The following is a 27,996-nucleotide window of genomic DNA, read 5'->3' as shown; positions in this document are numbered from 1 at the left end:
AGGAGTGAGATGAGAGATGGGAGATGGGTTTTGAAGATGGGGGTATTTTGGGTATATTATAAAAAAACTAACTGGTTTTCATTCATTTATCACGGTTGGCTAACGGCAGGGACCGATTTGGAATTTTTTGAATTTTTAGGGGGTGGCTTTGACGTTTCGAAAAGTCCAGGGGGTGGCGTTGAATAAGGACCGAAGTTCAGGGGGTGGCAATGTAATTTTCTCTAATTTTTTTCACCGATTGGAACATAAATCATGTCCAACGCATAGAGATATGAAGTGTGGCGTACGGCTTCCACTGTTTTGACTTTTTTGATAATACGCAAACTGATTTTGGATAGATACATTGTGTAAAGCCCATCGTGGGTATTTATGTAAAACTAAACCTAATACTGGGTAATAATTTTCCCTATCTAAATTCTTACATCTTCTTCCCCCGAGCTCCTTCTAAATATCTAACATAAACCTTTTTGACCTGTAACCGATTATTCCTTTATTTGTTGTTTTCTTAAATCCAAATACTTGTAGTTTTTTTTCACCTAACGGTACCGTGTCTCTGCAGATTCTAGATTTTGGTGAGGTTCGTGCTACGCGTCAGTTCTGAAACGCCCCCCCTTCTCTCTCATCCACTATTCCTCTACTTTACCAATCCAGGGAAACATTTTTACTTGCAGAAGACCTGTGGCGGGTACAGAGACAGAGTCATTCTTCTACGGCTGCAACCTTCACAACACGACAAGTTCGCATTGAAGCCAGGGATGATGACCCTTTTCGTTTTGCTCTGTTTCATGTTCCTCTTTGCTTTCACACGCCCCATCATACCTGCCGAGAGCTCGATCGAGTCTCTTTGTTGTCCTGCAACAAGCTTTCAACTTCTCTGAAGAGATTTAGCGCGTTCACTTTAAGAATCTACTGTTCGCCACTTTCTCCTTCTGATGGAAACAGAACTGGCATTTTCTTCAATAATCATCTATCTTCTTCCGCCAATGCCAATGAATTCGCACACGATCAGAGCTCCTTAACAAATTCATAATCGCATCTCTCTATCTTGCAACTGCAATTTTCATGGCATCACGGGTTGGATCTACAAGCTATGATGTGTTTATCAATTTCAGAGGTGAAGATACCCGCAATAACTGCGTCGGTCACCTTTACATGGCTCTCAAGGATCGTGGAATTGATGCTTTCATTGACAGCAAAGATCTGTGGAAAGGAGAAAATATTTGGCGGAAGCTTGTAGAAGCACTAGAAGTCTCCGACTTCTCGATTGCTGTCTTGTCTGAGAGATACACAGAAAGCAAATGGTGCCTCGAGGAGCTCGCTCAGATGCTAGAATGTCATAGAACCAACAATCAAATCATTTTTCCCATCTTCTTCAAGGTTAAGACTTCGGACGTTAAGAATCAGACTGGATGTTTTCAGATTTCTCCTCAGAGACATGGTAAGGAGGTTCCCGAAACCCTCCGGAGATGGAAGGACGCCTTGCGACTGGTGGGAGATAAGAGTGGATGGGTTTTTGAGGATGGGTAAATCTTACTCCCTCAAAAGTACTTCTTCATATTTGCTTTCGAGTTTGACTTTCACTTCCAATTGTGTTGTGAGTTGCGATTCCATTTTTTTTTTTTTTTTTTCCTATGAACTAATTGCAGGGATGATCAATCAGAGTTAGTCAAGCAAGTTGTTCAAAACGTTTGGAGCCGATTGAACGCGGTCCCCTTGGATGAAGTTAAACACCCTGTTGGATTAGAATCCCGTGTAAAATCTGTGATATCTTTACTATCAAATACCAGTTCTAAGGATGTTCAGTTTCTAGGGATATGTGGTCCGGGTGGCATTGGAAAGACAGCCATTGCGGTAGCTGTATACAAACGTATCTTTAGAAACTTTAGTAAGAGTTTATATCTTGAAAATGTTAGTGAGAGAGCATCAGAACCCAATGGGATAGTTCATTTGCAAAAAATACTTCTTGAAAGGATCTCTGGGAAGAAAATAAAAATATGCAGTTCTAAAGAAGGATCAAGTTTGATTAAAAAAAGATTTGAAAAAACAGATAGTCTTCTCATTCTTGACGATGTGGGAGATTATACCCAATTAAAAGCATTGGCTGGTGATCTCTATTGGTTTGGTCCGGGAAGTAAAATAATCATAACAACTAGAGATCATAGCCTTCTAAGGGAAGCTCCTGAAGATAATAGAAAAATATATGAGCCTGAAGAATTGAATGAGAAAGAAGGTCTTCAACTCTTCAGTTCCTATGCTTTTTCAGCAGACCAGCCTCCTAATGATTATATGCAGCTTTCAGTTGATATGGCAAGCACTACAGGAGGGTTGCCCTTAGCCTTGGAGGTTTTGGGTTCTGATTTATCTGTAAACAAAAACAAAGAAGTATGGAAAAGCATGCTTCGGTTGTGGGAGCAAATTCCTCATGATAAGGTCTATGGAAAGTTAAAGATAAGTTATGATAATCTGCAAAATGATATTCAGAAAGCCATGTTTTTCGATGCCGCATGCTTTTTCATAGGATGGGAGGAAGAAAACATAATTTCCATATGGGAAGCTTGTGGCTTTGAAGAACCAAGATGCCATATAGAAGTTCTCAAGAGAAAATCCCTCTTCAAGATTAATGAATCAAAAGAGTTGTAGATGGACAATCAGATTCGAGGTATGGGAAGGGCAATCGTCAACAACCAAAGTCCTATGGAACCTGGTAAGCGTAGCAGGTTATGGTCTCGTGACATAATCATGAAGGTATTAAAAGGTGGGAAGGTAAGATCTAGTTATATGATTCTTTTTCTTTTTCTTGTGATCTTATTCTAGGTAAGAATGTGATCCTAATATATAATTAGTAGATATTGAAGTAAATTGCATTAGGCACAAATCAGTATGGAGTACATTGACAAAGCCTCCACATATTTATGTCTATCAATTTTATTTACTTTAACAAATTTTCTACTGTAGTGGAATGAAATGGTTGATGGTATTCAGCTTAGCTTCAGTTCAAATGAAAACAGTTGTTTACAAACTGATGGCTTTAAGAAGATGCCCAAACTAAGATTACTACAAGTTGATGGAGCAACCTTGAAGGGGAGCTTTCAGTGTCTTCCTTCTGGGTTAAGTTGGCTCGGATGGCGGGGATGTCCGTTGGATGAAATACCTGCTAAATTTTATCATGAAGAATTAGTTATGCTCGACTTAAGTCATGGCCAATTTAAACAAGCTTGGAATAGCTGGCTTGGAAATAAGGTGAGTGGAATTTTTCTTTTCTTTTCTCCCATTTTAAAATTGAATAGTAATATTGCACATTAATATATATATATATATATATTATTTTGTTCATATCTTGTTTTTTGACAGCTGTTTCAACAATTGAAAGTTCTTAAACTCAGTTGGTGTTTGTCTCGGTCTAAGTCTCCCGACTTTTCAGGATTTCCTCTCTTAGAGAGGTTGTATCTTGATAATTGCGAATCTTTGGTTAATTTGGATGAATCCATTGGGCAGCTCCAGGAGCTTGTTTACTTGAACTTGGAAAAATGCTCCTCTCTTAAGAAACTCCCAAACAATATATGCAGATTGAGTTCTCTTCAAAAGTTAATTTTCAGCCATTGCATCTCACTCAGAAAGATTCCTGAATCTATTGGTAACTTAGAATCTTTGGTTGAGCTTTTCTTGAACAAAACAAATATTGAAGCACTGCCTGATAGTGTTGGACTGTTAAAGAAGTTGGAGGTATTGGATCTTTCACTTTGCCACAAGTTCGTGAATCTTCCAAGGTCAATGGAGAATATGACATCTCTGCATCATATTGAACTTAGTTGGTGTAACAAATTTGGATCCATACCAAAGCTGCCCTCTACTTTTATTCAACTTCATATACATTACCAATCATTGGAATTCAGACCAAACTTGCAAGACATATTAAATTTGTTAGTGTGCCCTGAAGATTTGAAAGTTCTTAAAATCAGTTGGTGTTTGTCAGAGTCTCCCGACTTCTTGAGACCTCCAGAATTATACCGGCCACTTCCGACTATTTCCTTGCAGCAATGGATGTCGTATCAGATCTTTCCATTTCTGCGAGATAGCTTTATGATGTTTCTGAGCTTCGTGATCTTACGGCCGACGTTTGTGGAGATACGGTACATCCCTTCATCATCCATGTATCCTACCCTTAGTGTTGGTGATCGGATCATCTCCGAGATGGTAAGCTGTTGTGTCTGTTAATGATTTTCTTCTAATGCCTTGTTTAAAGATTGCAATCTTTTCTTGTGATGATTCAAACACTGACAATTCATTTCGAGTAAGAACTGTAGATACTGAGGTTTTACGCTCTGCATTCCTGCTAGCGTACTTGAAGCAGTTATTAGGAATTGGAATATCTGATGAAATGCAACTTAAACTCTCTGATGTAATTTTATTTTTGTCTATAATTGAGATGCATCACCAATCCCTGCAGAAGTTCAATTTTTTTCTCAAAGCTAAATTCCTTAGCTAGGAGTCTTATAAGACATTTTGGTGTCAGTTCATCATTACCTTTTTACTTGCTGCTGCTCTGTTTTTCTTTTTTGGGTTGGGAGTGTGTTTATATGAAACTGAGTTTACTTTGGCATTTCTTTGGATATTAAGAATTAGCCTTCTAAATAATCACCACAGGCCTGAAATGTCAGTATGCTGTGCTTCAGTTAAGCTCCCTTGAGGCACCAAACCTCCTTATATTCAGCCAGCTTTTGAAGAGCTTTAACTTTATGGTTTCTTATGCCTTATTATAAATGGAGACTGACCTAATTTGTGTATGTTCTGAAGTAGTTTTAGTAAATGTAATCTCTCATGTCCTTATAAGTGCATATTATTTCCCAGATTTTCCAGTTGTCTAGTTCAACTCCGTAGTAGTAAAAAAAAAGGCCGTTACCCAGTGCACAAAGGCTTCCCCGCACTTAAGCAGGGTTCTGGGAGGGTATATAGGTAGACAGTCTTACCCCCTTTACGGAGAGTCTGGTTTCTAGGACTCGAACCCGCACCACTGCGCAAGCGAAAAGAGCCATTTGCCATTGCTCCAAGCAACGACCCCTAGTAGTTCAACTCCGTAGTAGTTTCCAACCTAAACGGGTATTGTGTGTGAATCTTCTGTGGACTAGCTGGCTGAAGACAAGTTGTTGCTCTTATTGTACTTATACAAAGCATAGTCAACTTGATAAAGTACTTTTTTTTTTTTTGGTCAGGTTTTCCTTACAGAAAGTATCAAATGAAAAGATACCTATGGAGCAGCAGAGTTCTATATCTTTGACAAATTTTCTATTTTATATTTGTTTGACCGTCTGAACTTATACAATCTAGCATTCCTAGACCCTGAGCTTTATCCTGGTGTATCTACCCGGTGGAGGCACTACCCCCATGATTTTAATTTCTTCCACCTTTTACTTTAAAATTTTTGGGTCACTCCCCCAATTTCCACTGAAGCTGAAGTTCCCACATGAAACAATGGATGGAGTCTCTAATGAGGAACAATAATGTGATTTTGCAATTTATATAGTTTGTGTATAGAAAGTTTAAAATTCCATGGCTTTCTGTCCATCTTAAGCAGAGAAGGCAGAATACTAATACATCTTTCCAAAACTCTCAACAAATGTTGCAGGACCACTTCGCTTGCTATTGACGTGAAATCTTTTTGGGCTACATGTAGCTAGTGTCAAAATAAGACAATTTAGGGAATTGTGATGGTCCTTTTTTTTATCCTGTCTCTGATAATTATGTTTCTTTGTGAGTAGTGATGATTAGTATTTTTATATGCTGTGCACAGTTGTAACATATTTCTGTTTTCTATATTTCTCTTCAGGTGACATATTACTTCAAAAGCCCTGCTGTTGGTGATATTGTCCTTTTTTCAGCTCCTAACATTTTACAGGTTTGTTTGGTATCATAAAAGGAAAAAAGAATCCATGTTCTTCTCTTCTGTCTTTGTGTATCACATATTTATTTAACTTTTGTTCCCCCTACCTGTCTCTCTCCATAGGAAATAGGATACAGGAAGGAAGATGCCTTCATTAAGAGAATCGTTGCAAAAGCTGGTGACTTAGTTGAGGTATTGACCCGAAACTCCAGGACCCTGGGCAGCTCTCTAAAATTTTATTAATACATAATGAAATAGTGAGGAAGTGGGGGGGGAGGATAGCCTGCCAAATAACCCAACCTTGCATTACAGTCAATTATAAGGCTGAAACCTACCTAGGGATTATTGGTCTTCATGCGCAAACTGCCTTAAGTTTGCTGGGGTTTTTTTTTTTTTTTTTTTTTTCGGGGGGTGGGGGGGAGGTGGGGGGTGTGAATGGATAAATATATTAGGGGAAAAAAGCAAAGTACAACATCAAAGACAGAGAGCGAACCTTAGGGGACCTCAAACAGAAGTCTAGAAACAATTATCAAAGGATGATAAATCAAAAGTCAGGGAGGGGAGAAACATCTAACCAAAGGATGATACAGTAAAAGACAGGGAGGGAAAAAACTAAAATAAAAGGGTGATACATTAAGAAGCTAGGGTGGGGGATCTGAATAGTTGAATATTCTCAACTCTCAATTCATTCAGAAACAAGGCTGATCAGAAGGTTGGGTGGTTCTCAGCCTCCCTCCTGAAGCCCTGCTGTCCTTTTGAAATTTAATGTTTCTTGGGAATTTAATAAACTTTGATGAATTATAGTGATTAATAAGAAGATGACCGTTAACCAAGGCAAGTAGTTAGTGTTTTTGTTTTAATGGATGTGGATCATGCTGTAAACTTGCAGTTCATTCTATTTCATCTTGGCATGCTACATCGAAGCATTCTAACAACTTTGTTTTTTTTGCGTTTGTGCCCCACCATCAAGTACTTGGTGACTATCAAACATATCTTAATAGTGGCTCTGTCAATTAGATCCACAATATATACTTTACATTTTTTTGTCCTTAAATAGTATGTAGCACTAGAACCCATTTTGTCGGCACTCCTTTCAGTGGTTACTTGCTCGACATTTAAGGTTCTCTTCTAACTTCCCTGCAGGTTCAGCATGGATTACTTTATCTCAACAGGATTGCCTGTGATGAAGATTTCATAACAGAACCCCCAATCTATGAATTGGATGCTACTGTACGTCCCTTTACCCGTCATCTCTGAATATTGTTCTTAATATTTTTATTTTCGGAAAAGGAAGGGTGCACTGCCGGTAGTACATGCCAACTGACACTCACTACTCATTTTTTCTCCCTCCATTAACCATTTGGCCCTCCCATAGTCCCACGTATATGAACTGAAATGCACTACTACCCCTCTCTCTCTCTCTCTCTCTCTCCTATTGGTTTGGTATGTAAGATGTTAATATACCGCTAGCAGTGTGGCGATCCCTCTCCCTTTTATTTTTACCTTACATTTCTGGGCATTCATGTACCAGCAGAGTGTTCTAGAACAACATTATCATTTTTATGAGCCTCAGAGGTGCACTTTCTGCTTGGTCTGTCCCATGGTTATATTGTCCGTTTCTCTTGTGTCCCAAACTTTGATGTTGTCTGTCCCAAATTTCTGAGTTTTCTTTATTTGCAGTACGTACCTCCGCATCATGTTTTTGTGTTGGGTGACAATCGTAACAACAGCTTTGACTCTCATTATTGGTATGTCAATATATCAGCTTCCAGAGGAAGCCCCAGTTATCTGTAAATTTTCTTCCCAAATCTAGAATTAGAGGGACCTATCACTTCATTTGGTCTAATTTCTGATTTGAATTGATCACAGGGGGCCTCTTCCTATTGGAAATATTATTGGCAGATATGTGACGGGTTACAGTCCATGAACCTTGGAGATAGAGAGCGGTCTAATAGTGCAACAAACCTGCCTCTCTCTTTTCTTTGCTGTTAAGTTTTCTGTAGATAACCAAGGAGGATGCTCGTTCTTCCATGATCCATGTCTTCCATTGCCCTTAGCGGCTTAGCCCAAGCTTGCCCGTAGTTGGGTGTCCCAGTTCCTTGGGACAGCAGTTCAGGTTCACGTATGAGAATGTACCGATTCTGAGAGTATACGAGAACATTTTTGTTCCTTGGTTGTTGTCATGGACTCATGCATACTAATTAACTTGGGAAGAGGTGATGGGTAGACAATAGGTGTCTGATATCGGCCCATATCAGCCCAATTGCGAGCTGATTCTGGCCTTGAGAAATCGAATGGGAATTAATGTATGTCAATCCTGTCCCATGAGCCCACGTGGGTTTGTCGGCATGTTGCCTCCTCTTAAAACCCTTCTCCATTATATTATCCCAGGGTTCCCTTTTGGTTGCAATAAGAATTTAAGGGTGAGGGAAATGAAATTTTCATATTTTAAGAAGAAATGTTTGTAATTATTATCCGATATTATAGTATAAATTATTTAATTTTTTTAATCATATTTAGTAATAATATGTTTGACATGTAATTTTTATTTTACATATTACAACAAAAGTTTTGGATGTAAAGTAAAGTGAAATTTTATAACTAAACATGGAATGATTTGAAGTTAATGTTAAAATTATATGGATAATAATTACATATATTTTTTTTTTAAATATGAAAATGTCATTTCCCTTTACTTTAATTCTCCTTACAACCAAGCATAGCTTAAGGGGTAGGGGTGTTAATCGGTCTGGCCAGGCCTATACCCTTGGGCTGTAATAATTTAAGGAATATGTTGGTCTCACATGGTCTTGTGTCGGGCTTGGTTGAGTTTTGGACTTTAACTAATCTCTTCTTAATCGGGCTAATCAGACCTTAAACGAGGTAATATACCACTAAAATCTTAAATGATCTTTAATTGTCTTAGATTTAGATGTTTTGATATATTTTATTAAATCATTAATAATTTAAAAAAGGTATTGCATTGAATTACATTCAATAATCGATAAAAAAAATATTAATAAAAATATTAATGTATACTCCATTCAATCTAGAGAATATTTTATTTATTTTTTCTCTCTTTAAAAAAAAAAAAAATTCCAATGTCTCTAGATGTCCAGTAGATCTTGAAATAACTGAAGGACGTGAGAAACTCTTTTAATGAATTGTTTGGTTCAGTTGTGGTTGGAACCAACCGTTCTTAAGCTAAAACTAAAATCGAATCGAGCCAAACTGAATTATAATACCATAATTAGGAATGATATTGGACTGAGTTTAATTTGACTTGGCCTGGTTCGACTAATTTGAATCGGTTTTATTCTGGTTTTTGGTTTCAAATTGATACCCTTAACTATCGAAATGCGTTCCTATTCCATTGTCGATGAAAAATTATTTAATGGAATTAATTCGTCGATGGAACACTACCGATAGGAATCTCTTCCCTCCCTCTGCTAACCATCATTCCCTCCGTCACCCTCTCTTCCCTCTGCCCTCGTTGCCACATTGCGGTTCCCAAAACTCTTTACCCCCATATCATCGTGATGAGATTTAAAAGACTGCCCGCCTTGTGGGCATCAACACGTGGCCTTAGCATGGGAGTGAGTAGTTAGTCGAGGTCAAGTCGACCTATATCCTTGAGGAATTGCCTACGTCTGCAATTTGAACCTCTGTTAATTAAAATGGAAATGGCAAAAAAACATTATTTGATACGGATGTTTTAAACGGATCAAAACGTGAACAGGACGGTCAAAAATATAGTCAAATATGAAAAAAAGGGGAAAAAATAAAAAACGGATGATATGTGTTTTAAACGTTTATATTTAAATAATACAGTGAAAAAAAAAGACAATATATAGACATAAATTGACATAATAATTCTCTAAATACCTGGATAACAATCAAAATAAATATAGATAATATCCATATTTCAATCCAAATTCTAAACCTATTATATCATGAAATAACATCGAAAATATATCCATCCAAAGATTAATATAAGATCCAAAATACACCATTCAAATATCCAAAATACATCATTCAAATATCCAAAATCATCATCCAAACTACATAATCCAAAATGTATTATCCAAATTACATCATCCCATTTCATTAAAAAAAAAAGCACAAATGTATCATAATATAGAATTAGGTTGATCATGAATAGGTTCAACATATGTCTCTTCAAGTCTCTCTGTCTCCAACTCAATGTTTACATCAGGTCACGGCGTGTTAGCGGTGGGGGCTATTGCTAGTTACGGAGGCGTTGACATAGTCTTTTCACCATACGGTGACCATTGGCGGATGCTCCGAAAGGTTTCCGTCTCGGAGATGCTAAATCACAAGAGGCTGGAAGCTATGTATGGTCTCCGGCGGAATTATTCCTTGCATCGTATAACAACTTATTTAATCCGATCAAAAAATAAAGAAATCAAAAGGAAAAAAAAATCAAAAACCTCTTTCTGCAACAATAGAAACAGGGGTGAAGTCGAATCCGGTGTTTGCGCTCGTCGTCTGTCGTCCGTCGTCTGTCATCCATCGTCCATCGTCCATCGTCCATCGTCCGTCATCCATCGTCTATCGTCCGTCGTCTGCCGTAGTGAGGTAGATTGTGGACTATTGGGAGAGAAGACAGGGGTGAAGTCGAGCTCGAGTCCAGTACTCCAGTGTTTGCTCTCGTCGTGAGGTGTTTCCACTGGCCGTCATCGTGAGGTGTTTCCACTGGCTGTCATTGTCGTGGATCGTAGACTCCGATGTTCCAGTCATCAGTTGTCCATCGTTGGGAGAGAAGAAGAGAGGAAGTGAGAGAATAGTTTGGAAAGTTAGAGTTTGAAGTTTGAAATGAAAGATTGGGATTTGGGAATGGGCCGAAATCGAATGGCCAAGAATGGCGTGAAGAAGGTGAAGTGAAAGTTTTAATTATTTTTTTAATATCCATTTTTTTACTATTAAAAAACGGATACGCGTTTACAACGCTTTTAAAACTTCAAATATCCCCGTCCCCGTTTTTTATCGACTTTCTGTGGACAGTTCGGCAAACGGCGTTTAAAACGTCAAAAAAATGGTTCGCGTTTTAAACGCGAATAAACTAACAAAGGTTCAAACTTCATTAGTCGAGCCATCATGTAGAGGAAATCGACTTCAATTATGCGGTGACGACACTAGCAAAGACATGCAGTATTCCTACTTAACTGACCTCTCAGGTCATCCCTTGGCTGAATTAACATCCTAGGTAATATTGCTAAAGGTGTAGCTCAGGCTCTAGTTTACTTGCACAACCGCTCTCTGTCAATAATTCATCGAGATATATCAAGCAATGAAATTTTATTGGATTCAAACTTTGAGCCTCATGTCTTAGACTTTGGGTTTAGTAGAATTCTAAAGCTTGATTCATCCCATTGGACAGCTCTTGTAGGAACATATGGATATTTTGCATCAAGTTCCTCTCTCTCTCTCTTATATATAATTCAGTCATTTGCTATGTTTGGTTGTATGGGGAATTAAAAGAAGTGAAGTGCAAATTGCTTTAAAAAATGGATTTTTTTTTTTTTTTTTCTAATATGTCTTTTCAAATGGGGAATATTTGTGTTGCTGCTACCAAAGTCCCTATAATTATATGGTAATGGATTAAGATGCTCCCTGCATATATTGGCATCTCCAATGCCAAGCGAACGGTCGCATGGGATGGGAGTGCCTCACAAGGCTGACATTGTCAAGATGGAAAAAGAGTGTCAAGGATTGTGAGAGGCCCGTATAAAACCAACAATGTACACTTCATTTTTCCAAATCCTTCCCTTCTTATATGCTTTTCCATGCATAGACTTCAGCATCAGATTTCTGACTTCTTGTTGTAGTACAAAAGGTGGCCCCACAATGGTCCTCCCTATTATGGCTTAATTAATAGGGACAAAAATAAGACAGAGAGCTGGCCGGCTTACCTTAAGTTTGCCTTATACTTCATGATTTAACCATGTTTCACCACAATCCACCACCAACATAACCATGATGCTCCATGATGCTGATGCTAAGTGGACTACTCCTTGAGCTGGGACCTAAAGTATTTGCATCCCTTTACCAAAAAAAAAAAGTGGTGAAACATGGTGAACCATATAAATTAATTGTTAAATTAACATTTAGACAATTAAGAGAATTTTTTCTGCTATCCAATAGTCAAATGCCTATTTTTGTTGCTTCGCATGGCATAAAATAGCCACATTGGAGTAACCCTTTTTTACTTTCTTTTTTTTTTAATTAATTTTATTTATTTTATTTGTTCTGCAGAACTTGCCTATACAATGAGGGTGATTGAGAAATGTGATATCTATAGCTTTGATGTTGTAATATTTGAAGTTATGATGGGAAAGCATTCGGGAGAACTTTTCTCCACTTTGCCATCATTAACCTCTTCAGTATTGCCATCTACTGAGTAAAACATATTATTGAAGGATATAGTTGACCAATGCATCTCACCTTCCATAAACAGAAATTGGCCTCGATTATGAAGGTAGCATATTCTTGTATGCATGAAAATCCATAGTCTCGGCCAACCATGCAACAAGTGTCTCAAGAGCTATCAATTTGTAGTGCTTCCCAAAGCAGCTCCACATAATAACTTTGGGACAACTATTGAATCTTGAGATGTGAATTTAGTCTAAGGGATGAAGAATTTGTGTGTTGTTTAAAGCTTTCTTTGGTTTGATTTCTATTTGTGTTTATTTGACTTATTTATATTTTTACAAGTGTTTGGTATAATTTATAGCATCTATTTCTATTTATAATAAATTAGAATAAATCACAAATCACAAATTACTCTCAACCTATTTGTGATTTGTGGTAACAAATCATTTATGTTGATTTTTGCTACCTTAAATGAACATGTGTGCTAAACTACTCAAAATCAATGGTAAATATGTAACTTCAGTATGTTTTATACTTTGCCAATGAAAAAACCCCAAATCTTATCATCTCTCTTGCTTAAAGCTTGAAGCTTGAAGCTTGAAGCTGAAGGTGAAACCTAAAACCTATCTTCTCACTATACAATCTATTTTATAAATAGTAACCAAACGAATACTATTTGTGGTCCATAATTTATTGTCACAAATAATTTCTAAAAAATAATTAATAAATACAAATAGGAATCATACCAAAGAGAGTCTAAGGATTGGACCATTAGTTTACAATAGTTTATTGGTTAAGTTCTAACTAAGCATAGTAGAATCAATGCAGATCAGACTTCCTAATGCTACAATTTCCTAATTGCCCCCTTTTTGGATAGGAGATTGACAACACAAAATAACTATTTAAAAAGGGGGCAATTAGGAAATTGTGTTGTCAAATATTACACCAAATGATAAACCACTTACTATTATTCTTAATAGTTAATATTTGGTGTAATCATTTTTCCCTCCAAATAAAAAAAAAATTAGAAGAAAACAGTAATTAGACAAGAACAATCATTAGGGTTCTGTTTAAGATTTTTGAATAGGAAGTTAAGGTTTCTGGGATGAGAAAGTAAATTAAGCAACAGAATTCAATTGAAGAATTAGAATGATTTATTCAACATTATTTAAATATTGTATTTCCTTTAAGCTCCGTTTGGTTGCCAGGGGAATTAAAGGGAAGGGAAGTGAAATTTTCATACTTAAAAAATAAATATATGTAATCATTATCTCATGTGACTATATCATTACTTCAAATCATTCCATATTTGGTTATAAAATTTCACTTTCCTTTATATCCAAAACCCTTTGCTATAATATGTAAAAAAAAAAATTATATGTAAAATACATCATTACTAAATATGGTTAAAAAAATCAATTAGTTTATATAATCACATTGAAACACATGGGGTAATGATTATAAACATTCATTTTTTAAGTATGAAAATTTCTCTTCCCTTCCCTCTAAATTCCCCATGCAAGCAAATGGAGCCTTATGCATATGCATCCAACTTCCAAGACTCAAGCCCAACTAAAAATCCATGAATGAAGTTCTGTGGGCTCTACTGAAAGGCCCATCATACTTGGGTAGAGGGTGTCATTCAAATGCGTGCCATTTGGCCCATCAAACAGATGCTGTAAAATCGACCTGGGCTGTCCCACCTGACAAGTGCTTTAAAACTAACCATGGGCCTAAGCCTTAAAATCTATTGAGTAACAGAGCCACCCACAACCTTAGGCTGTGTTTGGTAGCCAAGAGAAGAAGAAGAAGAAGAAGAAAAAAAAAAATTGGTTAAAGAAATTCTCTTTATGCTTGGTATGTCCTTAAGCAAGAGAAGATTATTTTTTGAATTTCAAAATTCACTTTGGGAATAGTGAATTTTTTATTTACTGTAAAAAAAAATTATCAATAACTTAAGAAAATACAAAAAAAAAATTCTTTTCTTTTATTCTAATGGTAGTCAAATATACATACGTTTTTTTTCCCCCTTTTTTCTCTAGATTTTTTTTTAATATTTCTTTTATTTTCTTCTCTTGGCTACCAAACACAGCCTTAGTATAGACTTATAGATAATTGGTCATTCTTTCCGATACGACTAGCTTTTAAGGATAAGTTCTACCCAAATCTCAGACATTCACCCATGGGCTGACGTGCAGGTTCAAGAGAGGTAACATATGCCAATTCTCTATTGATTGATCATCCTGGGAAACCAAAACCCGTCAATACAAAGACACCGTAGTACCCCCAATCCACCATATCAAACCAAACAAGAGAATAAAGTACAGGAGCTACAGAATTCTAAAGATCTATAAAGAATAAAACCAAGTTAAAATGGCCAATCAATACTTGCGGTGATAAAAGTTTGATCTGTTATTCCTCTGCAACTTATCATCTTCCCAACTTGTTTCTATCACTAGAAAAAGTAGAAATCATCTTTTAATTCTCTGAACTCTGAAGGATTCACTTAGGTTTTGTAACCTTTGTTGGTATGTTTGGGTTGATTAAGATTTCTCCACTACTACTCACAAGCTTTGGATAACTCTTTCCACTCTTACCCATATCCCATATCCTTTTTTTTTTGTTAGAAATATCCCATATCGTAAGTATTGGACCTCTCATATTGCATTAAAATGGGAGAACCATCATTTCTTTCTACTGGTGATGAGATACTTGATTGGCTTTTCCAGATAATGCTTCAAGTCTTCATGAAGGCTCAAGATATTTTAAAGTATGGACAGTTGGCCACGACTAGGGCTAGAGAAGTATTTGGTTCCTAATTCCTATCATCTTTCTTTGCTTTTGGACCTTTCAGATCCCTTTCAAGTTCCAACCCACCACCTCCACCTCACAATTTTTGGTTCTTTGTGGGTAAATTGATGTTAAAGCTTAGTTCATCTGTATAGTCTAAGGGTCCGTTTCATAATGTTTCTACCGTTTCTGTATCTAGAAATGTCAGAAACATAAATTCACGTTTCTGGGAACAGAAACAGATTTTTAGGTGGTTTGATAAATCTTGTTTCTGGAGACATTTCTTGTAGATTTTTTTTTTTTTTTAGACAATATAATGCAAAAATATCTCTTTCCATTCCTTTGTGCTTAATCGACGGACCACCATTGAAGATGCTTAGAGAACCTTCACGTCGGCTCATCACCAAAAATCGCCTATCACTACTCGTTTCAACTACCTCCACGTCGGCTCCTACCGTCGCAGGGAGTCTCTCATTGTCTTCCACCTCTCGGAGCGCCACAAATGGGAGGGCAGCTCCAATGACTTCCATACCCGCAAGATTCGAGGTGAGGCCAATTGCCATTGTTGGTCAAGCAGATGGACCTGCTTTTCTCCAATTGTCACCACACTTCTTCTTCCTTGGCTGCAAGCAATAGAGGAGGCTACCACGCCATCAATCTCTGCCCCAATTGCATTACGACTTACTACTTCCGCCCTACAAGATGGCTCCCTTGCAGGGCAGCTTCATTGAGATTAGAAGGGTCAGAGGAGGTGGAGGAGGAGTACTAGCCAAGGATTCTGACAGGAAATCCAACGAGGGTGGCAGCGAAGGCAACTGAAACGTCACAGGTGGTGGTGGTGGTGGCGAGGAGGATTTCGCAGAAACCCTAGGTTGGGCTTCTGACAAATCCCCCTGAGATGCCCAAGTCTTGAAGAAATCCTCCGCGATCTGGCGATTGATCAGGATGTCCAGAATCCAGTGAAGTTTGCCTGCCTAACGTGCAATCTGACCGATGTCATGAAGCTTCGATGATGCCGCCCTGAGGAAATGCTTACGAAGGAGTTGCAGACACCCATCGAACGCAAAGTGCAAGGACACTTTACTGAGGTCATTCTGGGATGAGTTCTCCTGAACGTGAGCATTGAATTTCCATTGATGGTAGTCATTTCTAAAAATATAAAAACAAGTTTAACTTGTTTCATCTGAAGCATTTCTAGAACTATAAATAAATAGAAATTTAAATTTCAACTTCTGAAAACAAGTAAACGTTTTTTATTGTTTCGTTTTTTGCATATGTTTCTTAAAACATTATTAAACGGACCTTAAGTTTTGGTTGTTATTTGTCTCCATGCCTTCATCACCAACACATGTCACGGTCAAAGAAAGAACCTGTTTGACTTGAGGGAATCCCACGTGATGACATGACAGGGATGCGGTTCAGATTTTTGCTGAGAAAGAGGACAAAGTGATACCTACCACAAGCGAACAATTGTACAAACACCTGGCAGGCACTGGCCGATTTGCCGCGTTTGGGCAGAGTCAAATACGAGCCTCCCTTAGATGAAGTCGAGACTCGAGAGTAGAGACCAGAGAGAGAGAGAGGAAAACATTAAAAACGACTTGGGACTGTAAGTGTGGGGCCCACTGGCTGAGAAAAGCATTAATGAATAATGATGAGAATATGGAATAATAAATGTGGGGATAGAGAAGATTTTGACTGGTGAACCAGTTTAGTCTTTGACGACTTAAAACGCTTCTTTTGCTCCAATCCTCTTCTGGTGGGTCCCACCGATACCCACTGAAAGACGGAAGTTTTTACGGGGGGCTGCCAACCAATGAGGAAAGATAAGAAAGATCAGGCGGCTGATATTGAAAGCGGGTGCTTTCCTTCATCCTCCACCATTGGTTTCCTACTCACATCCCCCCAACCCCTAATCATGGTTCTTTTTCTCAGTTAATTGCTTAATTATATGGGATAAATGTTCTGTGAGCCTAAAACATACACTACGCCTCCTCATATGATTATTTATTTAAAGAAAAAAAATAATAATTAAAATAAGAGAAAAGAAAAACCTAAAATGCAACATGGCTACTACAATTTACCACATAGAGGGGTCAAAATGACCATCCCACCCTTGTTGAGGAACCAGATCCTCTCAAGATACCATCTAACTGCTCAAGGTGCTATCACCTGTCCGATGCATGTTGGATGCGTTAACGTGCTAGAGAGGGTTTGGGTCCCTTGTCTATGCTTTTATGTCTATCTCTTTCTTCCTCACATAAAATATCTTTAGTGCTATCATCATACTCATTGGTTGGTTTCGCTATGCCACTTTCTCAAAGAACCCTTTTCCATAATATATGCTATCATAATCTTCTCTTATATCCATATCAACAAGCAATACTTTTAATGGAGGAGTCTACAACTACTGGTTTCTGGTAGTAACTTGTTCTACTACCTTCACTTGTCCTGTTGACTACAGAACAAACCCTAAACCTATAGCATCATCAAAATCATCTTTGCTACTATTAATATTGTGGTTCGGTTGGAAGCTCAAGGCCCGAAAGTCCTCTAGTTTGAAATTTGAGACACATTTGGTCACAATTATTAGTTCTAGTTTGTATAACTAAATGATCATCAATGCTTAGTCAGATAGAAATTTTGTTCTTATCATCTGAGTTTATGAATAAACATAACTTAATAGTCGCTTTCTTTACGGATTAGGGCAGCGGTTACCTAACTTATGGTTAAACTATAGTCTAATAATGTTTCATATTTGTTACCTTCTTGTAAGTCTAGGGGTTTCAGGTGTTGGAGGGGAGGGTGAAGGGGGAAGGGGGAGGGGATTATGCAAGCTCCTAAACCCTATCTCAATAATGTTTTGTTTATACAATAAGGTTATGAAAGGGGAGGGCTATCTCCTATAGTTTTTGTGATTAGATTATTAAGACTAAGAGAAAATAAAAATTATAAAAATTATTAAACTCCTGACATTATCTCCTCATTTTTTATTTATTTACTATTTTGTCATTCCATTTGAGTGTGCTCTTGCTTATCACCACTATGGTAGCTACGATAGTGAAGTTCTCCAATAGCTCAACTCTTAGAAGGATGAAAATCATGCAAAAATTTATGCTCTCACCATTTCTTTTATAGGATCGGATACGTAGAGTCCTACTAGGAGACATTTCTCTAATCTTGGCAAACCTAGGGTGGTTTCGGACGATCCTATCTTGCACGTTTTCCCCTTCCTATGAGGAACATTCCCATTCTATGAGATTATCCTGATTTTGGGCTGGTAGAGTCCTTCCACGACTCCATTGGATTTCGGGTTTTGTTGGTATTTCAAATTTCCCTATATTTTGGTGCGCGATTGGTGCCATGTGTCTACATTTTGTTGAGCAGCTATGTTGTGTGTATCACAACCCAAATCCGAAAAGGAAGTAATTTGGACCATCAGGGGCGTCACTCATAGATGCAGATAAAGGATGGAATCTTGGATGCTTCTTTGCTTATTGTACGGATCAATTGTACACCACTGGAGTGGAAAAAAGAGCATGATTTAATTTGGTGAACTTCCTAAGCTTAATAAGTGTTTCATGGTATAGCCATTGAGTTCCAGCATGCTTACAATCTATTAGTACTGATAGCAATGGAAAACATTGTCATTCTACCTCGTCTCTCTCGTGATCTCATCTAGTGTGAGAGAAAAATGTGAAAACATTTCTAACCAAGGAATTAGAATATTTAAAGGGGAACAAACAAAGTTTGCTGTCTGAGAATGATCCAGTGTCACATACACTCAGGGATATGCAATAATCACTGTATCCCTCTAGGGCATGCACCCTGTATTTGTGGCGTAAGGGTCACTTTCCAAAAAAAAACACTTGCTCTTTTATGAGATTTATTAAACTTTATGAGATAACCTTTGATATATGTGTACTAATGGTGCTGTTTACCCAAAAAAAAAAAAGTGTACTAATAGTGTTTAAAATGTTAATTAAAGAAAAAGTCGCAGCACGTAGACATAAATAATTTGAGAGAACGTTCTTCAATAAAGAACTGTTGATTTAATCTCATCCAATCTTTGTTGTTGAACTTCTAACTTAAAACTGGCTCAACCGTTATCTTTCTCCCTTCCGCACATCTCCATCCTCCTATGCCACCTTGCCCTTTCCTCTACGTTGTGAACCTGGCAGCCCCCTTTTCCCCGTTCCCTCCCTCTCCCTGCCTCATCAATCGAGTTTTTTCCCCCTAGTCCATCGCTTTTGATTGTATCCTCTTTAATTTTCTGCTTTTAATTGTTATGGGTTTTTTTCACTGTTATGAGATTTTGGTTTTGTCTTATTCCATTCATTTTCAAAGTGTGAATGACTTATTTTTGAGTAAGACGTCTAAGCTCTTTGATCTTTGCTTGGTCTTTAAGAGATGATGACTACGATGGAATATGTAGTATTCCAAAATTATGGATGGTTTCTTTTCTGAAGCCTAATTTGTGAGATTCTTACTAGATCTTGCCGCATTCAACAGCCTTGTAAAAAATTACTTTACTGGAGCTCCGGGAAGTGAGAGAGACATAGTCGGGAGGAGGATGTAGGAATCATGAGAGAGAGAGAGAGAGAGAGGAACCGTACTGAATCCAAACTCTCACAGCAAAAGGTGGGAACCGGTTACCATAAAATTCAGTTGAAATCAATTGACGGTTCAGATTATCCCTGATGCCATATGTACAGTTAATATAAAATATGCGGATAAATAAGCTCGCGGAATGTACATTCTGCTACCACTTACCCATTAAAGAAACAAAATAGTTCTCTAAGCCAATCACCAATGTACCTTACCTTTCTCCTCCTCACATTAGATTAACGGTGTCGAATTGGGATAGAAATTGAAAATCAAAATTGGATGAAATAATCAAAACTGAAACAAATAGAATAAAAAAATTAATTGAATTTAAGTACCATATAATATAACACTAGTATATTATAGTATATTAATACACCATAATACTAATACATTGTAATATATATATATATATATATTACTATAAAATAAGTACAAGAATTGAAACCGAGCCATATAAGAACCGAACAGGTTCAATATGAGTATCAATGTTCAAAATCAACGCCGGAGTTGGTCCAATTCCAGATCACACCAACACTCTTCGAAACCAAACCAAATACTCGATTTCGATCCATTTGCACCCTTACATGAAATAACCTCTTTACTCCCTATGTATCAAACCGTTTTAACACTGTTCATTGGTGCGCTAAAGAGGGCAGTGAGATGGTGGTGGGGGATCATGCTCTCATTTGAAACCACTTTCATCACACATTTGGGTCCCATATTTTAGGACACCGAAGGAAGGGGCCTCAAGGCTCAAACTATCCAACAATTAACTTATTAAATTATTAGTATATTACTACCTCTTAAAACAAGTACTTGGTGTGATATCATATGGTGCAAGATTGTATTAACTTGTCTCATCAATTTTTCTATATCATACTCTTCTTCAAGGGAATGGGGCGGATGCACTCGCATCACAGAGTTCTTTTAATTCGATCCCCTTCCCCTTTTGTGTATCTTCTTATCCTTACTGATGCTTGCGGGATCTCGTTCCCTCGTTTTGTAAAATGTTTAGCCTATCGGCTTCCTTTTTTCATTAAAAAAAAGAGAAATAGGTTTCATCACACATTTAGCTATATTGGAAAATGATTTGGCTTGTCAACCATTTTATTGGTTTGAAATCCTGATCATATTTCAAATTTAATTGTTAGTCTCAATCATATGAGTCATATAATATTTAAAATTTTACCCATGAAATTTCAGTGGTTCCTCTTGGTTCATTATACTTTCAATTCTTAAACTTTTCAAACTCTTTTAATTTTTTTATGATAATTCTTGGAGAAGGTTAGTTGATTTATTCGACAATAGATAGATAATAATACGAATCAAGTTTTCCTCCAAACACTGTAAATGAGAATCCATTCACCATAGCGGGTTTAAATGCGCACAAATATCATAATGGTATTTTGAGAAATATATTAAAATCCTCTATAAGATAAAGTGATGAACATTCCAATATATACATTCAAATTTAGGCATCAACCAAGTAACTGCAGGTCTACAGCGGTTGTTAAAGATGTGATTGGACATGTAAGATTATTCGGACCTGATGAAACCTAATTTCCGAAAAATAACAACTCCTGGAGTGGGCTTGTCCACTTCAGGTCCAATTATTACGTCTTGGGCATCTTGGCTCGAATAGGAATTGAATTTAGGCCCAACACAAAAATCGGCCTAGCACAGAGAGAGAGAGAGAGAGAGAATAGATTCTCTCAAGCTTCTCTCATGGTGATGAAAAAAGAATGACGTCAGTGAGAGAAATAGAAAAGCTTGGGCACGAAGGAACCCAAGCGCGCACCTCGATGTTAATCGATCCGTCGAAGGCAGACATTGGTGCTCACTCGAGCTTAGACATTGGTCCTCACTCGTCATCTCTCTCTCTCTCTCTCTCACATTAGCTGTCTGAGAATGAAGGGAAGGAAGACTCTAGAAGGAAAGAGATAAAACTCTGAGAGGAATAATCTAGAATCTCTCTCATTTGCTGCGTTTAATGCAAAGGGTAATAAGAGGAAGAAGATTCTAGAAGGGAAGAGCTAATACTCAAGAGGAAGAAGAATCCAGAAGGCAAAAAAGCAGAAACGATGGTAATCACAGCGTTCTGTAACTAACAGAATATCCCAATTGAACTAGCCCTCTTATTATGCCTGTACATCTCATCTTCGTTCATTTCTTTGTTTTCCTTATCTGCTCTTCTACTCAGCTATCAACCTCTCACTTGTCTTTAACGATTCAATCTGAGGTACCTGCTTGTTTGTCTTCGTCGTTCCCTGAAGATCTGACGCTCGAGTTTCTATTTCTCGAGCTGAAACGACGAAGCTTAAGCAGTAATCTCAAGCTTATTGTTTTTTATACTCTTTACAACATAACCCATTTCTTCGTTGACCAGTGGTTACGTCGAATGCGAGTTCTTAATGTTCGATTTAAACCATTTGAAGCTTGAATCTTGATGATCTTCTCTCAATTTCACTGTTGATGCTGTGATCTGCGATCTGTGATCGTCTTTGTCGATCATCATCTGCTTCATCTTCTTGTTCTTATTGTTGTGGTTGGTTCACTTTCGTTCTGGGTCTCTGCTGTTAATTACGAAATGAGCTTCTTGAGACCGCCGGCATTATTCCGGCTACTTCCGACTATTACCTCGCTGCGATGGATGTCTTATCAGATCTTGTCATTTCTACGATGGCCCAGTCTTGATGGGTTCGTGAGCTTTCTTGTGTTGGTGCTCTTATGGTCGAAGTTAGCGGAGATGCGGTTCATTCCTTCAAAATCCATGTGTCCTACCCTCCGTGTTGGGGATCGGATCATCTCCGAGATGGTAAGCAGTTGCATACCTGTTAATGATTTTCTCGTAATAGTTTTCATTTTTTTAATCTTGTAATGACCTTATTTATAGATTGCTATATTTTCTTGTGATGATTCATTTCGAGTTCGAACTGTAGATACTGAGGTTTTACACACTGCATTCCGGCTAGTGTACTTGATATAGTTTCTAGGAATTAGAATTTCCGATAAAATGCAACTGAAACAGTGTTAGTAATGGTAGGGTAGGGTTTTTGTATGTGGAGCACTGATTCCTGTCTTCTAAAAGAGCTGCGCAGCACTGCTGCTTAAGAGCAGCTTGTCTACCTTGCTCAAAGCATTGATCCCCGTTCATGTTGACCCAGAAATAGATTCTACTTTGTTGAACTACATTCTCCAGATTGAAACTCTCTGATTTGATTTTATTTTGGTCTGTAATTGAGATGCATCACAAACCCTGCAGAAGTTCAATTTTTTCTCAAAGATACATTCCTTCGCTGGGAGTCTTGTAAGACATTTTGGTGTGTCTGTTCATCATTACCATTTTAATTGCTGCCACTAACTGATTTTTTCTTTTTTTGGGCTAGGGGGGTGTTTGTCTGAAACTGAGTTTACTATGGCATTTCTTTGGAGATTAAGAATTAATCTTCTAAATAATCACCACAGGCCTGAAATGTCAGTATACAGTGCTTCAGTTAAGCTCCCTTAAGGCAACAAACCTCCCTGTATTTAGCCAGCTTTTGAAGAGCTTTAACTTTATGGTTTCTTATGCCTTATTTGATGAGATCCAATCATCTTCTTAGCATTGATGACTGACTGTTACATGGATATGTGTACACTTGCAGGGAACATTGCATGGTTTGCATGAGGTGTACTATGGGCTAAGAGGGGGGAGGAGTTTTGCAAGTTAGGTAAGTAATGTTGTGGTTATGAGTAGTGGAGAGAAGTGGGCATAGTTAGTGTAATGTGAGGAAGTTTAAGTAATTATAGATAATTACTGTTATTGTAGCTCTTATATATAGCAGTACTATCAATTGAAGGGGGACTTGGATTCCCTACAATTTCTCTTGAGGAAAGAGGTTGGCTACCTCCAAATTGGGTAAGACGTCATGGCTTTGTCTATGTAGACAACACTATCTTCATTGTATTTAATCTTATGTATCTCCTTACTATCTCTCCTCCCTTTACTATGCATATATCAATTCGTATTAGAGCACGAGGCATGACCGTACCTTTGGATTGGATTCCCGAAGTCCATGGCTATGACAGAGTCTTCCATCCAACTCCACAAGCAATATTGAATTAAAGGGTACGTCGCAAAAAAGTTTAAATCCTTATCTAGGATTCAATTTCCTCAATTTGGTCTTTAGGACAATACCTTACTTAAAGGGGGCTGGAGATGTTACATGCATAGGTGTACACTTGCAAGGACGTTGCAAGGTTTGCATGAGGTGTGCTATGGGATAAGAGGTGGGAGGAGTTATGTAAGTTAGGATGTAGTTATGAGTAGTGAAGAGAAGTGGGTGTAGTTAGAATGTGAGGGAAGTTAAGTAATTATAGATTAACTATTGGTATTGTAACTCTTATATATAGCAATATTGTCGAATGAGAAGGGGACTTGATGGAATTATAATGCCAACAATTTCTCTTTTGAGGAAGGAGGTCGGTGACCTTCAAATTGGCCAAGATGCATGGCTTCGTCTGCAAAGCCAACCCCTATCCTTACCTTTTTGTCTCTTGTATTTCCCTAATTTCTCACATTTGTAGCATCTCTCTCTCTCTCTCTCTCTCTCTCTCTCTCTCTCTCTCTCTCACCAATTTAATCTCTTTTATACTCTCTATTATCTCTTCCCTCTACTGTGCACATATCATTGGCCAATTAAATTGCTTTATGTTGTGAAGTAGTAGTAAATGTGATCACTCCTACCCTTATAAGTCCACATTATTTCCCAGTTGACTAGTTCAATTCCTTCTAAGTGTTTAACCTTCAAAGGTATTGTGTCTGAATCTTCTCAGGAGGGGCTGGCTGAAGGAAAGATATAACCCTAGTTGTACTTGTACAGAGCATAGCCAACTTGATGAAGTATATTTTTATGGCAGGATTTCTTTGCAGAAATATCAAATGAAAATATACCTATGTAGCAGCAGAGTTCTAGATATTTGACAAATTTTCTATTTTATATTTGTTGGGCCATTGGAACTTTTCCAATTTGGCATTCCTAGACCTTGAGTTGATGTATGTTACCCTGTGGAGGCGAATCCCCCCAAGTTGAAGTGCCCACATGAAACAGTGGGTGGAACCGTCTAGTCTCTAATGAGGAAAAATATTGTGATTTTGCAATTTAGAGTGTGTGTGTGTGTATGGATAGTTTGAACTTTCATGGGTTCCCTTCCATCTTTAGAAGAAATGGCGGAACGCTAATATCATCTTTCCCAAACTCTCGACAAATGTTGCAAGACCACTTTGCTTGCTATTGACATGAAAGCTTTTTTTTTTTTTGCTACAAGTGGCTGGTGTCAAAAGAAGGCATTTAGAGAATTGCGATGGTCCTTTCTTTATCCTGTCTCTGATAATTATTTTTCTTGATGAGTACTGATGATGTATTTTTATATGCTGGACATAGTTGTAATAATATCTTTGTTTTCTATATTTCTCTTCAGGTGACATATTACTTCAAAAGCCCTGCTGTTGATGATATAGTTCTCTTTTCAGCACCCAAAAATTTACAGGTTTGTTTGATATTATTGGAAAGAATAATCCATGTTCTTCTCTTCTGTCTGCATATCACATCTTTATTTAACTTATGTTCTCCTTTCCTGTCTCTCTCCATAGGATATGGATTTAGAAGGAAGATGTCTTCCAATTTAAGAGAATCGTTTGCAAAAGCTGGTGACTTAGTTAGGTATTGACCCGGAACTCCAGGACCCCGGGCAGCCCTCTAAAATTTTATTAGACCGTAGTAAAATAGAGAGGGCCGGGGGGGGGGGGTGCCCGTCTAGCCTTTACTGACCCCTCCCAACACTCAATGAAAAATTACCCACCCTGCATTACAGTCAATTATAAAGCTGAAACCTACTTAGGGATTATGTCTTCAAAGTTCAAATACAAACTCTCTTAACTATGCTGGTATTCCTTTTTTATTTTTTATTTTTGGAGGGCGGTGTAGATGGGGAAATATAGGCTTTGTTTGGCTGCACAGAAACGTAAAAGGAAGGGAAGTGAAAATGTTTAAACTTCAAAAATAAACTGTTGTAATCATTACCCAATGTGATTGTATAAATTACTTAAATAAATTTTATTGTATTTAGTAATGATACATTTTACTTGTAATTTTTATTTTACATTTTATGGCGAAGGGTTTTGGATGCAAATTGAAGTGAAATTTAATAATCTAAAATGGAATGACATGGAGTTCATGACATAGTGATTACGATAAATTCTTTTTTAAGTTTGAAAATTTAATTTCTCTTCTCTTTTATTCACCTTGCAATCAAATGAAGCCATAAGGAAAAAGAGCAAAGTGCAACATCAAAGCCAGAGAGGCAAACCTATGGGTATTATAAAAGGATGATACACCAAAAGCAGGGAGGGGAGAAGCATCTAACTGAAGGACGATACAGTAAAAGGCAGGGAGGGGAAAAACAAAAATACAAGGATGATACATTAAGAAGCTAGGATGGCGGATATGAATAGTTAGACATTCATAATTCTCTTTCTCAATTCATTTAGAAACAAGGCTGATCAGTATTAGGATTTGATTGGTTTTTATGTTCCTTTCATTTGGCTTGTGGGTCGGGGTTGGATGGTTCCCAGCCTCTTCCTGCTGTCCCTTTGGAATTTGCTGTTTCTTGAGAATTTTATAAACTTTGATGGATTATAGTGACTAATAAGAAGATAACAGTTAATCCAGGCAAGTATTTGGTGTTTTTATTTTAGTGGATGGGGATCATGCTTTAAGCTTGCAGTTCTTTCTATTTCATATTGGTATGCAACTTTGAAGCATACTAACAAATGTTTTTGTGTCCCACCATTTAGTAAGACTTGGTGGCTATCAAACATATCAAAATAGGGGTTCTGTGGATTAGATCCACAATATGCTATATTGTTGGCACTCCTTTCAATGTTTAGTTACCCAACATTTAAGTTTCTCTTCCAACTTCCATGCAGGTTCAGCATGGATTACTTTATATCAATGGAATTGCCCGTTATGAAGATTTCATAGCAGAACCTCCAATGTACAAATTGGGTGCTACTGTATGTCCCTTTACCTGTCATCTCTGAATATTTTTCTTAATATTTTCATTTTGGGAAAAGGAAGAGCACACTGCCAGTGTACATACCCTCTCATAAAGACTGACACTCATTTACTCTGTCGATCTTTCCATTAACCATGTGGCCCTCCCCTGTATGAACTGATATGCAATCTTTCTCCCCACCCCCCCATTGGCTTGGCATGTAAGATGTTGATATGCCTCTGGCAATGTGTCAATCCTTCTCTTTTATTTTTGCTTCCTTCCATTTCTAAGCATTCATGTACCAGTAGAGTGTTCTAGAACAACATTACGTAGTAGGAACCACCCAGTGGACTCCATGTTGACATCTGAGGGCTCCTTCAATGTATTATCAATTGTATGAGCCTCAAGAGTTGCACTTTCTACTTGGTCTGTCACTTGGTTATTCTCTGTGTCCCAAACGTTGAAGTTCTGCCCCATATTTCTGTTTTTTATTTATTTGCAGTATGTACCTCCACATCATGTTTTCGTGTTGGGTGACAACCGTAACAACAGCTATGACTCTCATGTTTGGTTAGTATGTCAATATGAGCTTCCCAGGAAGTCTTAGTTATCTGAAATTTTCTTCTCAAGTGGAGAATTAGAGGGATCTATCTATTCGCTTGTTCTAATTTCTGATTTGAATTGATCACAGGGGACCTCTTCCTATTGGAAATATTATTGGAAGATATGTGATGCATTTCAGACCATCAGACATTGATCCTGGGAGATAGAACGGTCTAATTATGCAACAAACCTGCCTTTCTCCTTTCTTTGCTGTTAATTTTTCTTAGATAACCAAGGAGGATGCAAGTTCTCCCATGATCCACGTCTTCAACTGCCCCTAGCCAAGCTTGCCTGTAGGTGGGTCTCCAAGTTCCTTGGTTGTACCTTGTGTACTAACTTGGGAAGAGGTGATCTGTAGATAATAGGTGTTTGATATCAGCTCAATTCCTAACTGATTCTTGCTTAGAGAAATCGAATAGGAATTATTGTATATCAATCTTGTATCCATTTTTTGAGTTTTTTTAAGCCTTGAAACGCACATTAGATGTGATTTTCGAGTGGCAAGTCTGTCTTGGATTTAGTTGTACATTTTGTTATTATGGTAGTCGTTTTGGTTTGGTGCCGAATTGAAATTTTTTGTTCTCTGTAGTATGGAAGAAAAAATTTGATCAAATAATAAACATGTTATTCAAAATATATAAAATAAGGGAAGAAGAATGCCAACAGGTTGAGTGGCTCTTCCAGGAATC

General features: G+C 37.6%; 3 protein-coding genes across 13 annotated transcripts; all 3 read left to right on the top strand.

The window, feature by feature from the left end:
- Positions 1-555: 555 nt before the first annotated feature.
- Positions 556-27,879, top strand: LOC122068364 (disease resistance protein RPV1-like). Of its 11 annotated transcripts, none has more exons than XM_042632224.1 (9): positions 559-1,488; positions 1,647-2,763; positions 2,956-3,240; positions 3,352-4,194; positions 5,825-5,893; positions 6,002-6,070; positions 7,022-7,108; positions 7,559-7,626; positions 27,396-27,879. In XM_042632224.1, the coding sequence occupies exons 2-9, from the start codon at positions 2,641-2,643 to the stop codon at positions 27,472-27,474; spliced, it is 1,623 nt and encodes a 540-aa protein (XP_042488158.1). In that variant the 5' UTR covers positions 559-1,488; positions 1,647-2,640; the 3' UTR covers positions 27,475-27,879. The 11 variants fall into 11 exon arrangements, with proteins under 11 accessions (XP_042488188.1, XP_042488202.1, XP_042488196.1 ...); XM_042632272.1 differs by having other exon boundaries at positions 559-1,523; positions 3,496-4,194; XM_042632245.1 differs by having other exon boundaries at positions 559-1,523; positions 3,406-4,194.
- LOC122064113 (disease resistance protein Roq1-like) lies at positions 1,063-2,640 on the top strand. Its single transcript, XM_042627832.1, has 2 exons — positions 1,063-1,523; positions 1,647-2,640. The coding sequence occupies exons 1-2, from the start codon at positions 1,063-1,065 to the stop codon at positions 2,638-2,640; spliced, it is 1,455 nt and encodes a 484-aa protein (XP_042483766.1).
- On the top strand, positions 21,376-26,630 carry LOC122068431 (probable thylakoidal processing peptidase 2, chloroplastic). Its single transcript, XM_042632290.1, has 3 exons — positions 21,376-22,484; positions 25,130-25,198; positions 25,970-26,630. The coding sequence occupies exons 1-3, from the start codon at positions 22,257-22,259 to the stop codon at positions 25,973-25,975; spliced, it is 303 nt and encodes a 100-aa protein (XP_042488224.1). The 5' UTR covers positions 21,376-22,256; the 3' UTR covers positions 25,976-26,630.
- Positions 27,880-27,996: the final 117 nt, after the last annotated feature.

Source organism: Macadamia integrifolia, chromosome 2, assembly GCF_013358625.1.
Source record: "Macadamia integrifolia cultivar HAES 741 chromosome 2, SCU_Mint_v3, whole genome shotgun sequence".
NCBI classification, from domain to species: Eukaryota; Viridiplantae; Streptophyta; class Magnoliopsida; order Proteales; family Proteaceae; genus Macadamia; species Macadamia integrifolia.
Note: the sequence above shows the minus strand (reverse complement) of the source record. Positions and strands in the feature narration are given on the sequence as shown.